This window comes from Pelodiscus sinensis, chromosome 10, assembly GCF_049634645.1.
Source record: "Pelodiscus sinensis isolate JC-2024 chromosome 10, ASM4963464v1, whole genome shotgun sequence".
Lineage (NCBI taxonomy): Eukaryota > Metazoa > Chordata > Testudines > Trionychidae > Pelodiscus > Pelodiscus sinensis.
Window position 1 is genome coordinate 38,774,666 of NC_134720.1, and position 14,456 is coordinate 38,789,121.

The 14,456-nt window shown below is 43.1% G+C and overlaps 1 protein-coding gene across 1 annotated transcript in view; it reads left to right on the forward strand.

Annotated features, from left to right (window-relative positions):
* The window catches only part of PRKCI (protein kinase C iota), a 54,075-nt gene that overhangs the window by 8,192 nt on the left and 31,427 nt on the right, over nt 1-14,456 (forward strand). Inside the window, exons 3-5 of the mRNA XM_006122859.4 lie at nt 3,212-3,301; nt 11,369-11,419; nt 12,151-12,236. Of these exons, the coding sequence (XP_006122921.1) occupies nt 3,212-3,301; nt 11,369-11,419; nt 12,151-12,236 (227 nt within the window). The remainder of the gene's footprint in view (nt 1-3,211; nt 3,302-11,368; nt 11,420-12,150; nt 12,237-14,456) is intronic.

The following is a 14,456-nucleotide window of genomic DNA, read 5'->3' on the forward strand; positions in this document are numbered from 1 at the left end:
ATTGTTTGCTTGCCTACTAAAGAGAACTCATAGTCATGTTAGTTTTCCTAGAAAGGTGTAATTTTATGTATTGCATGAAATTTCATATTTTTACTAAACCCTCAATACATGTTGTTTATAGTAGTATGTAAACTGACAGCTTGTAATGCATATGCTCTCCTTGTAGTTGTTTGAGACTAAATTATTCATGGGACTATAATACAGGAAATATGACATTTAATAAGCAAGTAATAAAACTATGGCTTAAAACTACCTGTTAATTAAACAGTTTTACTGGAGTCACGCTTACAGGATTTTTTTCTTTGGTGTTAGGTCTAATTTTTTTAGCCCTGTGAAATAAAAAGCATGATGCATTGTAAACTCTATTTTTTTCACACAGGAAGGTAGGCCAAGTGCGCTGCTAAATGGGGAATTCAAAATGAATTTTGCCAAAGGGTTTATGAATTCATCCTGTTATAGGGTTCATTACTTCCAACTTCCTTTGCATGAATACAAAATAGCAAATGTTGATGTTATTCCTGAAAGAAGGATACTTGCTGCTTATTGCTTCTAAAATCCATCTCCTCATTTTTCTTCCTGTCATGGCTTTGTTCAAATGTGCTCTTACAAGATTTCCTCCTCTTATCTAGTAGCACTTAATTGAATAAACTGCCATGATTCTTAGTATTGGGAATATACTGCTGAAATCATGTCAGAGCTAGCATTTTTTTCCAGAAACATTTATTTGCTGATAATACTCTTTGTTTGTCTCTCTCTCTAGAACTTGAGTATGTACAAGTGGATGGGTGACCTATTATGTTGTGGTGCAATAAGTCACTGTGCCCTGTTGAAAATGTTCATTTTCATCATTGGCTTTAGAGTTTAAAGGAAAGATTGTGTGTGGATGTGGTGGGGAGGACAGTGAATTGTATTTCTCTGGAATATCTAGAAAATGTCAGATGGTAAATGCTTCATTCTAGAATCCTGTACTGTCAGAAACATTAAAGGTATCATATCTCCTCAGAGAGATTTCACAGCAGAAGCCTGCTCTTTTTTGTATTTTTGAAAACTGTGCCACAGCTCAGTGCCTGTTTGGTGATAGAGAAATTGGTTTAGTTGAGAACTGAAGTTAAGATATTGTCATGTTGAAATTTTCTGTAGTTAAATGGAAGTCAAAAAATGGTCAGGCCAGTATTGATGATTTCCAGTGAATGATTTATGTCCTTTGTTCTCTTACAGTATCTAATTGGTCACAGGACAATTGTGTTAATGTTCATTTTGCTGGCTTCTTACACATTTGAAGCTACTAGCCACATTGGTAATATGAAGTTTGTGTAGCCTTTGTAATCTTCAAAGCATTTTACAAATGTTAACAGATCTTCACAGCCTCCCTGAGAGTTAGATGAATATTGTCCAAATTTTTCAAATATGGAATTTGAGAGCCTGTAACTTGCCTATAGCCCAAAAAGAAATTTATCAGAACCAAAGCCAGAACCCAAGAGCTTCTGGCTCCCAGTCCTGTATTCTGCCTATCTAACTTGATTTCCCCATCGAGTTAAGCCTTGATTATAAAAGACATGTTGGATTAGTCACAATGGAAGCCTCTCTGTGAGCACTTACTTTGATTTAGCTTGCACTTAGAAAGAAGTACGCCATATCTGTATATGAAAGGGTATTTGTATCAGGGTAACTCATCTATCACTTTTAATTAAACTAGTGCAACTTTGAGGTAGACAAGGCCTTAGGTTTTTCTTTTCAAAGATTTAGAAAAGGTTGCTTTTATTAAGAACTAGCACACTTACCTGGGGTTGCTCAGAATCTTAACTCAATTCAATTTAATGCATTTTCCACTTGCTCCTTGACCGTGATGAAGGAGGAAAGCCAGTGACATCCCATTACGTATGAATCTGGGGGATGTAGAATAAAGTTTCAACCCCTCTTCCCACCCTCCCTAAAGTGCGCCTAGGGAATGGCTGGCTGTGGCAGAGGTACTCCTATATGGACGGGGGGGGGAGGGGGGGGCAAGCGTGCCTTCCCAGCCAACCAGTCAGCCCGCCCGCCCCTTTCACCTGCCTAGTGATTGTCTCTCTTTTTCTGCATGGTTTTGAGAAGCAGTTTCACTCCAGGCTTATGTAGCGGTTAATAAGCTAATCAAGTAGTTGATGGAATTTCCATTGACTACTTGATTAGTCAGTAAGGGGGTTAGCATTTGGGCCTGGCATGAACCGGAACTGATGAGTCCCAGATCTGGGACCACTGCATCTCTACCTATTTAAATATAGTAAGAGCCACTACATTTTAAAAAGCAGAGCCACAACAGTCTGGGGCCCAGCATGAACCTCCCCTGCCTCCAGAGATGGTGCTGGCGGGGAACCTGTTTTTAAGCTAGCTCCCCCCAACACTGGCTCCTGCTCTCTCTCCTCCCCCCCCCCCCCCCCCGCTACCTCTAATGGAAGCTGTGGGGGCGAGTAGTCAAGTACATATCTAGTTATCAGGTAGTCGCTTACATCCCTAGTTTAGAAACAAATCAGGGCATGTCTATGCAGTGCTAGTACTGTTTGAAATATGGCTATGTTGGTGTGTATGAGGGACCTTTTAATGCATGTTTTCAGGGCCCTCATGGACAATTAGTGCATGATGCACTGGAATTTACATCCCAGTTGGTACTAGCAATGTGAAATCCTGTATAATTAGTTAAACATTGTTTGACTTGTTAATTGATTATATAGGGGCGGGTGGTGGTGCTGGAGCAGCCCCTGTCCCTCCGCCTGTCAAAGGCAGGCTGGTGCAGCCCTCAGTGCGAGGCAGGACCCACAGGGCTGGAGCAGCCCTTACTGGCTTACCCTTTAATGGATTAACCATTCACATTCCTAGCTGGAGCAGCCCCAGTGTATACAAATTCTCAGCTCTTAGCTCACATTTAGTCCTATCTGGTGTGAATGAGTGTGTGTTTATATAGTGACAGATCGTGTATGTAAAGACTTATAAATAGTCAAAATAATTACTGAGTAAATAGGTCTTAAATTATTGTTTATCCCAGAGGGAGTTCAGATGCTGTCTTTGCAGTGATTCTTTCAGGATGACTGTTGAAATATTAATATTAGAGGCTTATAATAGTAATCCCAGTAGTAGCATATTCATAGTATTATTGCCATTTAAAATGAAGTGGCATTAGTCTTTGGAAGACTCCATCATAATACTGTATTCTCAAATTGAATTGATTTGTTTTTAGGGGATCCATGCACAGTTTCTTCTCAGCTGGAGTTAGAAGAAGCCTTTCGGTTGTATGAACTAAACAAGGATTCAGAGCTTCTAATTCATGGTAAGATAGAACTTTGTCTTTCTTTTTACGCATGTAAGCCAGGACATATTTTTCTTTGTTTGTTGGTATTTTTATGGCCTCTAACTTTGTATATCCATGTGCAGAATGAAATGTATGTACGCCAATACGGAGGTGATATATTGTGGGGGTATGGCCAAGAAGTTTGCATTGTGGGAAAAGAGCTTAGGACTAGGGCAGAGTGGAGTGTTGAGGATGCAAGCTCAGGGTGGGGCTTGGGGGTTTGTGATGTAGGCTGGGGAAGAGTGTTGGAGTTGCAAGGGGTGAGAATTCTAGCTAGGAGTGAAGGTAGGGCCAGATAAGGATTTTGGAGTGTGGGAGGGGGCTCAAGGCTGGGGCAGAAAGGTGACCCCATTACATTTTCCATTATTCAAGAAATAAGCTGTTTTCCTTGAGCTTCATCATTTAAAAATGACAAAACCATAATAGTCTCCCCTTGAGATCTGAGCCTGGATGTACAGTAGAGGCTCAATCTCATCAGTTTTACACTGTGAAGGCTCTTCTGTAGCATGTGGGAAACTAACAATTAATATCCAGTGTGGTGTTCAAGCCTGGGTTTGATGGGAAAGGAGGAAAGAAGCTAAAAAAATGCAACAGTTGCAGAGATAGAACTGGCTAAATGACAGGAAAAAAATGGAGTCCAGGAGAAATCATAGAATCCTACGGCTAGAGGAGACCTCAGGAGTCATCTAGTCCAGCCCCCTCCCCAAAGCAGGACCAATCCCAAGTAAGCCATCCCAGCCAGGGCTTTGTCAAGCAGAGACTTAAAAACTTCTAGGAATGGAGATTGCACCACCTCCCTAGATAACTAAAATCTAAATCTCCCCCATTGTAACGTGGGACCATTGCCCCTTATTCTGCCATACATCACTACTGAGTACAGCTTCTCTCCATCCTCTTTGGAACCTCCCTTTAGGAAGTTGAAGGCTACTATCAAATCCCCCCTCACTCTTCTCTTCTTCTGCAGACTAAGTCCAAATCCCTCAGCCTCTCCTCGTGGGTCATGTGCTGCAGTCCCCTAATCATTTTGGTTGCCCTCCATGGGACCCTCTCCAATGTGTCCACATCCTTTCTATAGTGGAGGACCCCGAACTGGACATAGTACTCCACATGTGGCCTCACCAATGCTGAATAAAGGGGAATAATCACTTCTCTCGATCTGCTGGAAATGCTCCTCCTAATGCACACCAATATGCCATTAGCCTTCTTGGCTACAAGGACACACTGTTGACTCATATCCAGCTTCTCATCCACTGTAATTCCCAGGTCCTTTGCTGCAGAACTGCTACTTAGCCAGTCTGTCCTCAGCCTATAACAGTGCTTGGGATTCTTCTGTCCCAAGCGCAGGACTCTGCACTTGTTCATGTTGAACCTCATTATATTTCTTTTGGCCCAATCCTCCAATTTGTCTAGGTCACTCTGGACCCTATCCCTATCCTCCATTGTATCTACCTTTCCCCCTAGCGTAGTGTCATCCGCAAACTTGCTGAGGGTGCAATCCATCCCCTCATCCAGGTCATTAATAAAGATGTTGAACAAAACTGGCCCTAGAACCGATGCTTGGGGCACTCCACTTGAAACCAACCGCAACCAGATGTCGAGCCGTTGATTACTACACGGTGGGCCAGACAATCTAGCCAGCTTTCTGTTCACCTTAAAGTCCATTTATCCAATCCATGCTTCTTTAACTTGCTGGCAAGAATATTGTGGGAGACCGTATCAAAAGCGTTGCTTAAGTCAAGATATGTCTCATCCACTGACTTCCCTATGTCGACAGAGCCAGTTAGCTCATTATAGAAGCTAATCGTGTTAGTCAGACAGGACTTGCCCTTGGTGAATCCATGGTAACTATTCGTGATCACTTTCCCCTCTTCAAGTGCTTCAAAATGGATACCTTGAGGATACCCCTCCATGACTTTTCTGGGGACTGAGGTAAAGCTGACTGTTCTGTAGTTCCCTGGATGGTTCTCCTTCCCTTTTTTAAAGATAAGCACTACATTCCAGTCATCTGGGACCTCTCCCGATCTCCATGAGCTCTCAAAGATAATGGCCAGAGGCTCTGAAATGGTATTTGCCAACTTCCTCCATACCCTTGGATGCATTAAATACACAAATCCATGGGTCTGGATGTCTAGCTTTTCTAAATAGTTCTTAACCTGTTCTTTCACCACCGAGGGCTGCCCACCTTTTTCCCATACTGCGTTGCCTAGTGCAGTAGTCTGGGAGCTGACCTTGTCTATGAAGACAGAAGCAAAGGAAGCATTGAGTACATCAGCTTTTCCCATGTGTCACTAGGTTACCTCCCTCATCCAGTAAGGGCCGTACAACTTCTCTTGTCACCCTCTTATTGCTAACATGCCTGTAGAAACCTTTCTTGTTACCCTTCACATCCCTTGCTAGCCACAATTCCAATTGTGCTTTCACTTTCCTGATCACTTCCCTGCATTCTCGAGCAATATATTTATACTTCTCCCTAGTCATCTGTCCAAGCTTCCACTTCTTATAAACTTCCTTTTTGTGTTTAAGCTTGCCAAGGATTTCCCTGATAAGCTAATCTGGTCATCTTCCATATTTGCTTTTCTTATTGCTCATCAGGATGTTTTCTTCCTGTACCTTCAATAAGGCTTCTTTAAAATACTGCCAGCTCTCCTGGATTCCTTTACTCTTCATGTTAGCATCCAAGGGGATCCTGCCCATCAGTTCTCTGTGGGAGTCAGTCTGCTTTTCAGAAGTCCAGGGTGAGTATTTTGCTGTGCTCCTTTCTTCCTTTTGTCATGATCCTGAAATTGACCATCTCATGATAACTGCTTCCCAGGTTGCCACCCACATCTACTTCCCCTACTAGTTCCTCCCTGTTTGTGAGCAGCAGGTCAAGCTGTGCCTGGCCCCTGGTCAGTTCCTTCAGCATTTGTACCAAGAAGTTATCACCAACATTCTCCAAAAACTTCCTGGATTGTCTGTGTCCTGCTGTATTGGTCTCCCAACAGATGTCAGGGTGATTAAAATCCCCCATGAGAACCAGCGCCTATGATCTGGAAGCTTCTCTTAGTTATCTGAAGAAAGCCTCGTCTACCTCATCCACTTGATCTGGTGATCTATAGCAGACACCAGCCACAACCTCACCCCTATTGCTCCTGCCTTTAAACTTAACCCAAAGACTCTTAACAGGTTTTTCTCCCTCTATACACTGCAGCTCTGAGCAGTTTTCTCCCCCACCTGTTCTGCCTGAACAGTTTATACCAGTAGTCACCAACCAGTCGATCAGGATCTACTGGTAGATCTTGGAGCCTCTGATAGGTGATCTTGACAGGTTTGGCCAAGTGGCTATCAAATGCTGACACTTCAGCTGCCCCTCCCCATGCCGCTGGTCGTCATCTGTCCTTTGCTTTGGATTTCCCCTCCTCCCCCCAAACCCTCGCTTGCTGAGCAGGGAAGGGAGAGGAGGGGGTGCTGATGGCAGGATGCCCCCTCTCCTATACTGTATTCTATCTCCACAGAATGGAGGAGGACGTGGCAGGACTTGGGATGCAGTTTGCTGGCTGCTTTTGAGTGTGGTGCAGTGCCAGGGTTGGGGTGAGCCTGCCTTACCCCATTGCACCACCTGTGGTAAGCAGTGTCCAGCTGGAGCCTGCATCCTGAACCCCTGCCCCAGTCATAAACCCCCTCCTGCACCCCAAGTCCCTGTCCTAGCCCTGAGGCCCCCCCCGAGACCCAAACTCCCTTACAGAGCCTTATACTGAACCCCCTCCTGCAGCCCAATTCCCTGCTCCAGGCTCAGCTCAGAGCCCCTCACACTCCAAATCCCTTAACCCAAGACCAGAGCCTGCACCCCAACCCACTGCCCCTGCCTGATGAAAGGAAGGTTGTGGGAGGGAGGAAGGATGGAGTGAGCAGGGGCGGGGTCTAAGAGAAGAGGCACGAAGGAGGAGGGGCAAAGGTATTTGGGTTTGAGGTAGATTCTGAATTGCACTTAAATTCAAAACAGTGATCTCGTGCTTAAAAAGGTTGGAGACCACTGGTTTATACCCTTCCACTGTATATGAGTGAGATGGTGAGAGACTTTTGCAGAAGACCGGAAGATAGACAGAAATAGAGACAGACTGATGCAAGTAAAACAAACCGTGCCCTGTTTACCGAATTCACTAGGAGTTGGGGGCTGCAGCTGGAGGGGCTGGCTTGGGCATGGGGGTGGAAATCAAGGGTTTGGAGTTCAGGCTGCCTTGGGGCTGGACTGGATCAGATTGGGGGAGGAGCACCTCTCCACTGTTGCAGCAGTTCCAGCTGGTCTGGGCTGAGGTAGGGGTGCCTCTCTTGGCTGTGGCAGCTTCGGCTGTGTTTTGCTTGAGGAGGGATGCTTCTTCCTGCTTTCGAGGCCCAACCATGCAGTTTACAGGGGATGTAGACTTCTGTCATAATATCTGAATACTGAGGATCCTTCTTTATTTAGAGGTGGAGAAAAGTACAACCTCCTATACATCAAAATCTCACAATGTCCTCATTGCAGAAAACTGTCCCAAAGTCCCATTGTAGTATGGCAGCACTTTAATTGAAGGATCCATATTTCTCATTGTACCAAATTAAATACACAAAAATGGAAGATGGAAGGGTCTGACCATCACCATTGCTTGCTTGTTTAGATTCACTGAATATTGTTGCCCAAGCTGCATCTCAGTCATCCTAACATGTTTCCTGTTCAGTGCTTAGAGGAGGAGTTGGATATTGGGGGAAAAAAATTGCACTTAGTTCCAGTCACAAACCCAAATTAGGTAATTGTTGAACTTTAAGTTCTTCAGAAAGCGATGGGTCACCAGAGAAGTGGTGTTAGTGTGTGCCACAGAGTATTGTCTTAATCTGGCCCCTGCTTCGGGGAAAGGTGTGAGAGCCCCAAATTTCTGTTTGGAGGGAGGGGAAAATACTTTTACAATGATTTGGGAATCAATTTTGTTTGAATCATAACTTCTAATTCCATTCAGACTTGGATATTGTTATCCTAATTACTGTTTTTATATTCTGTTTTGAAGAAATCCTAAAATGATAATTCTTTCTGCCTCCTAAGATGGAATTCCAAATGTTACACTATGGAAAAGCATGAGAGAGAGAGAAAATCCATGTACTTAATGTAGTATCTTGTGTTCACTTTTAAAGTGTGTATAGGGCAAGAAGTAATGGATTTAATCTTCAAGGGAGATTTTAGTTAGCTGTTGTAAAATTGTGAATTCTAAGTGTAGTTAAGCTTTGGAATAGGCTTCAGGGGAGGTTGTGGAATCCCCATCATTGATGACTTTTAAGAACCTTTCACGGATGGTCTAGGTTTAATTAATCTAGCTCTTTGCATTCATACAGGATTTGATGACTCATTAGGAGCCCTTCTAATTGTGATTTCGTTCAAACAGATCATTACCCAAGTCTCTGTGTACATGGTGACATATTGTAATACAGTAGCTCACAACCTTTCCTGACTACTGTATCTTTTTCAGAAGTCTACATCTCCAAGTTTCACCTCGCTTAAACTACTTACTTATAAAATCAGACATAAACATTCAAGTGTTACAGCATATTATTACTGAAAAATACTTATTTTCTCATTTTTACCATATAGTTATAAAATCAATTATAATATAAATATTGACATTTCAGTGTATAGTGTATAGAGCAGTACACATAAACATGAAATTTTAATTTGTACAGACTATGCTAGTTCTTTTTTATGTAGCCTGTTGTAAAACTAGGCAAATATCTAGATGAGTTGGCATACCCCCAAGAGTACACACATCCCTGGATGAGAATCATTGCTGTTGTATGCTTTCCCTTCTGCTTTGCCTCCACTTCAGTTGTGCCAGACTGAAGTGATTAAATGAGTGCCATGTCTCTCACTGCTCAGTGGTCTACACTAGTGGTTTTCAAACTTTTTTTCTTGTGACCCACTTGAAGAAAATTATTGATGCTTGGGACCCAACATAATTTGACTAGAATGTGGGCTCCCAGGTGGAGCTGAGGATGAGAGCTTTCAGGTGTAGGGGGCCTTTGGGGGTCATGGCTTTGGCAGGAGGGGCTTACTTTGAGCAATTCCCAGGCAGTGACAGTGCTAAGGCAGGTTTTATGCCTTTCCTGGCACCACAGATGATGCTGCGCTCCAGAAACAGCCAGCAGCAGGTTCCCAACTTATATCCGTGTAGATCTAATGCTTGGGCAGGAGCAGTGCATGGAGTCCTATGCACTCTTCCCCACACACACCTGAGAGCCGTGCCTCTCTCTGGCTATTTCTGGGGTGCAGCATGATCTGTGGTGACAGAACATGCAGGTAGTCTGCTTTAGCACTCTCTCTGATCACCTTGAGCAGCAAGACCCAGTGCCTGACATTCCACAGCTTACTAGTGGGAAACCACTGGTCTTCTGTTACTGTTACCAGTGAAGAGTCTCTGGTGCTAGGTAAACTGTGAAAACTAGTATAGGCAAGGCCATAAATACTAGCTATTAAAGCAACATAATGTGGGGTATTTATGGTTGAGATTCCCAAACTCGGATCCATGGACTGCAGATAGTCTGTAGAGAGCTGGCTGGTCACGTGGTACTGACTTGTCAACTATTGTTGCTTGGTTATCATATTTGACAGATTAAAAATTCACTGAACAGTTTCCTAATATTACTTTGCCATGTAGGCAACTGCTGTAGGTGTCTCAAAGACATTAGAATTTAAAAATGAGTTGAGAAATAGCTGTTAAAATGTAGTTCATCTTATAGAGAACATTTGGAAAGTCTGATTTATAGATATGGCTGTAATAAGAGTTTTTCTGATGAGTACTTGACACCAGTTTTTTGTGTCAGTGATCATATTGGATGAACAAACTTGTATTAATCATTCATGTTCTTGTGAGGGATGTTTTACAATCCCCCTTTTACATTGGGGAATGAAGCCAGAATGGTGATTAATTGTGAAAGGTCATGCAAGAAGTCGGGATAGTCTTAGAATATGGGAGTTCCTGGTTCCAATTAATTGCTTAAGCCTGCTCTATAGTAGGGATGTAAGTGACTAGTCGACTATCCAATAAGCAGGGCTCGACAATCCAATAAGCAGGGCCCGTGGTGACTAGATTACATCCCGGAAGAGTCGGGTTCGGGCGATCTGCGTGTGCGCAGAACGCTGGACAGCGCGGCTGGCGAGCGGGGCTCGCCGCTGCTCTGTGAGCCCTGCCAATAAGTATATGCTTATTGGATAGTTGACTCGACTAGTCACTTCTCCCCCTCCCCCCCACCTTGCTGCCTTTATCAGAGAGAGGCAGCAAGGGGGGGGGAGCAGGAGCTAGTGCTGGGGGGAACCATCTTAAAAGCTGGTTTCCCCCCAGTACTGTCTCGGGGGGGGGGGGAGGGGGCGGAGGAGGCACACCTGGGAACTGGCAGCACTTCTGCCTTTGAAATGTAGCAAGAGCAGGACTCTTGTACATTTCAAAAGAAAAGCATGCGTGGGGAGCACAGTGCTAGCAGGGGACTCCAACAGTTCCTCGCTGACCCCCTGCTGCCAGTGCAGGCTTTGCTTTTGAAATGTACCAAAATTCCTGGGGGGTTCTGGTACCTTTCAAAGTAGAGAGCCTGGGGCTGGCAGGGGACTACTTGAGTTCTCCGCTGGCCCCGTGCTCTCTGCAGTGCTTTTGCCTTTAAAATGTAGCAAGATCTGACAGGGCTCTTGCTACATTTCAAAGGTGGGGGTGCCCTTATCAACTAGTCAAATAGTTGACGTAAATTGCATCAATTATTTGATTAGTTGATTAATCTAAATTTAACATCCTTACTCTCTAGCATAGCAAAAAGTGTACAATGGACTAGTTCAGAACAGGATTTCCTATGGAATGCAGGAGTCCTCAGTAGCAGTTGTTTGAAAGCACCGTTTTCAAGTAACCTCTTTGGGTGTACCTCATAGATCTTTCATTGACCTTCACATCTTCTTTCTTCCCAGATGATACAAGCCCTTTTTGTAACTATTGTATATCTTGAAAATGTATGTTTATATCTGAAGTAAAAGATTAATCTGGAACATTATTATTTACCTTACAGTGTTCCCCTGTGTACCAGAAAGGCCTGGCATGCCTTGTCCAGGAGAAGATAGTAAGTAGACATTTTTGCAAAGGATATACTTTCTGTAAATGGTTATTGCACAGTTATCCCTTAACTCAAGCTTACACTGATTAAAATACTAGCTTTTTATTGTCCTCTTGATGGATAAGCTTTGATATAGAACCTAAGAAATTGAAACTGAAATGTGGCTATTACTCAACAGGCTATCTGGTTTTCTCAAGGGTAGATAGCCATGATGACTAACAGTGCTGCCCCGTCTTACCTGTCCTAGCTGAAATGGTCAGAAATCAAACTACATTTCAGATACCTTTCAGGCTCTCCCCCATGGCTATCTTTCCAAGGACTCTGAAAATGGTATATGTTGCTGAAAATGCTTTACAATTCAGTGAAATAATAGAAGGGGAAATTACTATTATATAGTTATTTCTTCAAGAATAGACACTTGGGAATTCTTTGTTATGCTAATTGAAATTACTATTAAGATTGGATTTGCCCAGATAACTTTTGACACCAACGTGTCTTCGCTTCAGTGTGTTGACAGGATTATGCTCTGCTGTCAACTCCCTTTGCATGTCTTGTTCTGGTGCAATACCAGATTTGAGGCAAGAGCGATCAGCAGATTCAAATTGACCCCTACTGGATTGATCGTTGCCCGTCAATCTGGCCAGTAGTGTAGATATACTTTTAGTGTGTATGAAGTGTCCAGGAATCTGATAGTGTAATGTTCACACTTACATGGATATAATTGTGTTCTATTTTAGAATCCATTTATCGTCGCGGTGCCCGGAGGTGGCGGAAGCTCTATTGTGCAAATGGTCATACTTTCCAAGCTAAGCGATTTAACCGGGTAAGGTTTTCTTTAGGTAGTTGAATGGAACATTAAGACCTTGATGCATTGTCCTTCTCTTCTGTAGTTGTTATTACTGCCTCCAAAGATTAAAATATAGGCTTAGTCTAAAGAAACTGGACTTTGCTCTTATATATCAAATACTGCGGTTCCTTTTTATGTAAATTGTGATAAGTAGAAAGTTATACAGAAGTAACTCAAGTTTCCATTCCTCACTTCAACATTTCTTATTTGTTTATAGTATAAGTAGTTTGAGGGGTTGTTTCTGGGTTTGTTTGGGGTTTTTGTTTTTGTGTTTTTTTTGGTTAGTTACAAGTTAAAAATCAAACAATAGCATTTGGTATTTTGTTGGCCGTGTGATGTAGTAAAATTTGTCACTTGGGCTATTTAAATGTCACACACTTAAATAGATAAATTAAACCCAAATTTGCTGATTTTCTTTCTAATTCCAAGCACACCAAAACAACTTTTATCAACAGTACATAACATCAATATTTTGTTTGCAGTGACTAGATGCCAGCACCAGTTGTTGGTTTTTTTTTTTCCATTTTAAGTGGATGTGAGCTGGCAGAGCACTTTAGGTACTAAGCTACCAATAGGCATTCTCAGAGTTTTGATCTCTGGAAGAAACAAGTTTGAGTCACTTGTGTATAGAAAGTTATCTTTGGCTTGTTAGTAAGAACTGAGGTGTTCTGTAGCCAGCCTCCATATGCTGGAGTAGGAGCCATCAAAAAGTAACAAGCATGTATTGTTTGTCTTGTTAACTGTAAGAAATTAATTTTAAGTTCTTTTTTCAGACATGTTTTTAAAATGTTTATCACGGAGCAAGAAAATCTGCAATGTATAACACATAATTGTATAATACAAAGTTTGAATAACCGTGTATCTTCCCCCTTCACCACTGGGCTCATTAAATGCATGAAATTTATCTCCAACCTCCTCTTTTTTCCATGGAAGCAGCTCTCTTCAGAACCATCCTGTTATTCTTTAAAGTGCTACATAGTTCCATCTTTTGTTTCAGCTTGCCCAGACTAACACGGCTACATCTCTATTACTATTCTTCAGAGACCTTTGAGTGACCTCTAACTAGCCTAATTCCAGGGCCTCTGGTTGACACTAATCTTTCTAATCAAGATGCAAAAAGGTCACCGTTAACCATTTCTGGAAGTGCTATCCTTCTTTGACTCTTTTGGACAGCCTCCTCTATGGTTCTGCTGGTCTTAATTTGTGTTGTTAGTGTTATTTTGTGGATTGTTCTTTTCCTTTTTCTCTATTTCGGTATTGCTCAAAGATCAGTCTTCAAGGTCCCCCTCCTGGCTTTGCTCTGGCTTAGGAGTGTGGGGCTGAGAGTGATGGATTCAGGGGGCTCTGGGCTTGGACAGGGAATTGTGATGTGGGCTTTGTGTAATAGTTAACTTAGGCAGCTCCTGGAAGCTGCTAGCAGCTCTCTGGCTCCTAAGCAGAGGCACAGCTAGGCGACTCTGCATGCAATCCCTGCCCAAAGGCACTGCCCCATTAGCTCCCGTTGGCTGCTGTTCTCAGCCAGCGAGAGCTGTGGAGCCAGTGCTTAGAGCAGGGGAAGTGCACAGTGCCCCTGTGTATGTTCCTATGCCTAAGAGCCAGAAGCAGATTCCATCAGCTTTCTGGAAGCCACATGAAATTGGTGCAGGCAGTCAACTGGACTTTTAGTGCCCTGTCAGTGGTGCTTTCTGGAACCATTAAAGGTCACTTTTCAACTTGGTAACATTCTGGTTAAAAAAAATTGTCTGGCAACTCTATAGGGGAGAAGGAAGTAATTTCTGGAAAGGAATCTGGGAATAAATTTGGAAGTTGGTTGGGTATGAGTGGGAAAAATGGAACAGTTTTTTGAGACCAGGGGGTAGAGGGACTGTTAGGGAGTTGGGGAGTCCTTCCCATTCAGACTCTGGTTGACCCACAGTCTCTCCCATTTAGTTAGGCACATCAGCTCTTGTTCCTGCGTGCCCTCCCTATGTGGCACACTCTCTGTCCTTCTCCCAGATCTCCTCACCTTGCCCTGTAAGCAGAATACTGTGAGAAATGCAGCCTCTCCTCCCTATTGGTTGTTGACTGCTAAAACTGGCTGAACCCGCTTTCCCCTGTTACCGTCTCACAGCAGCCCCTATTGGACAAAATATATAACAGCTCCTCTCTGGCAGAATGTATTTTCTGCAGAGAAAAGAAAAATCTTCAGGGGATATG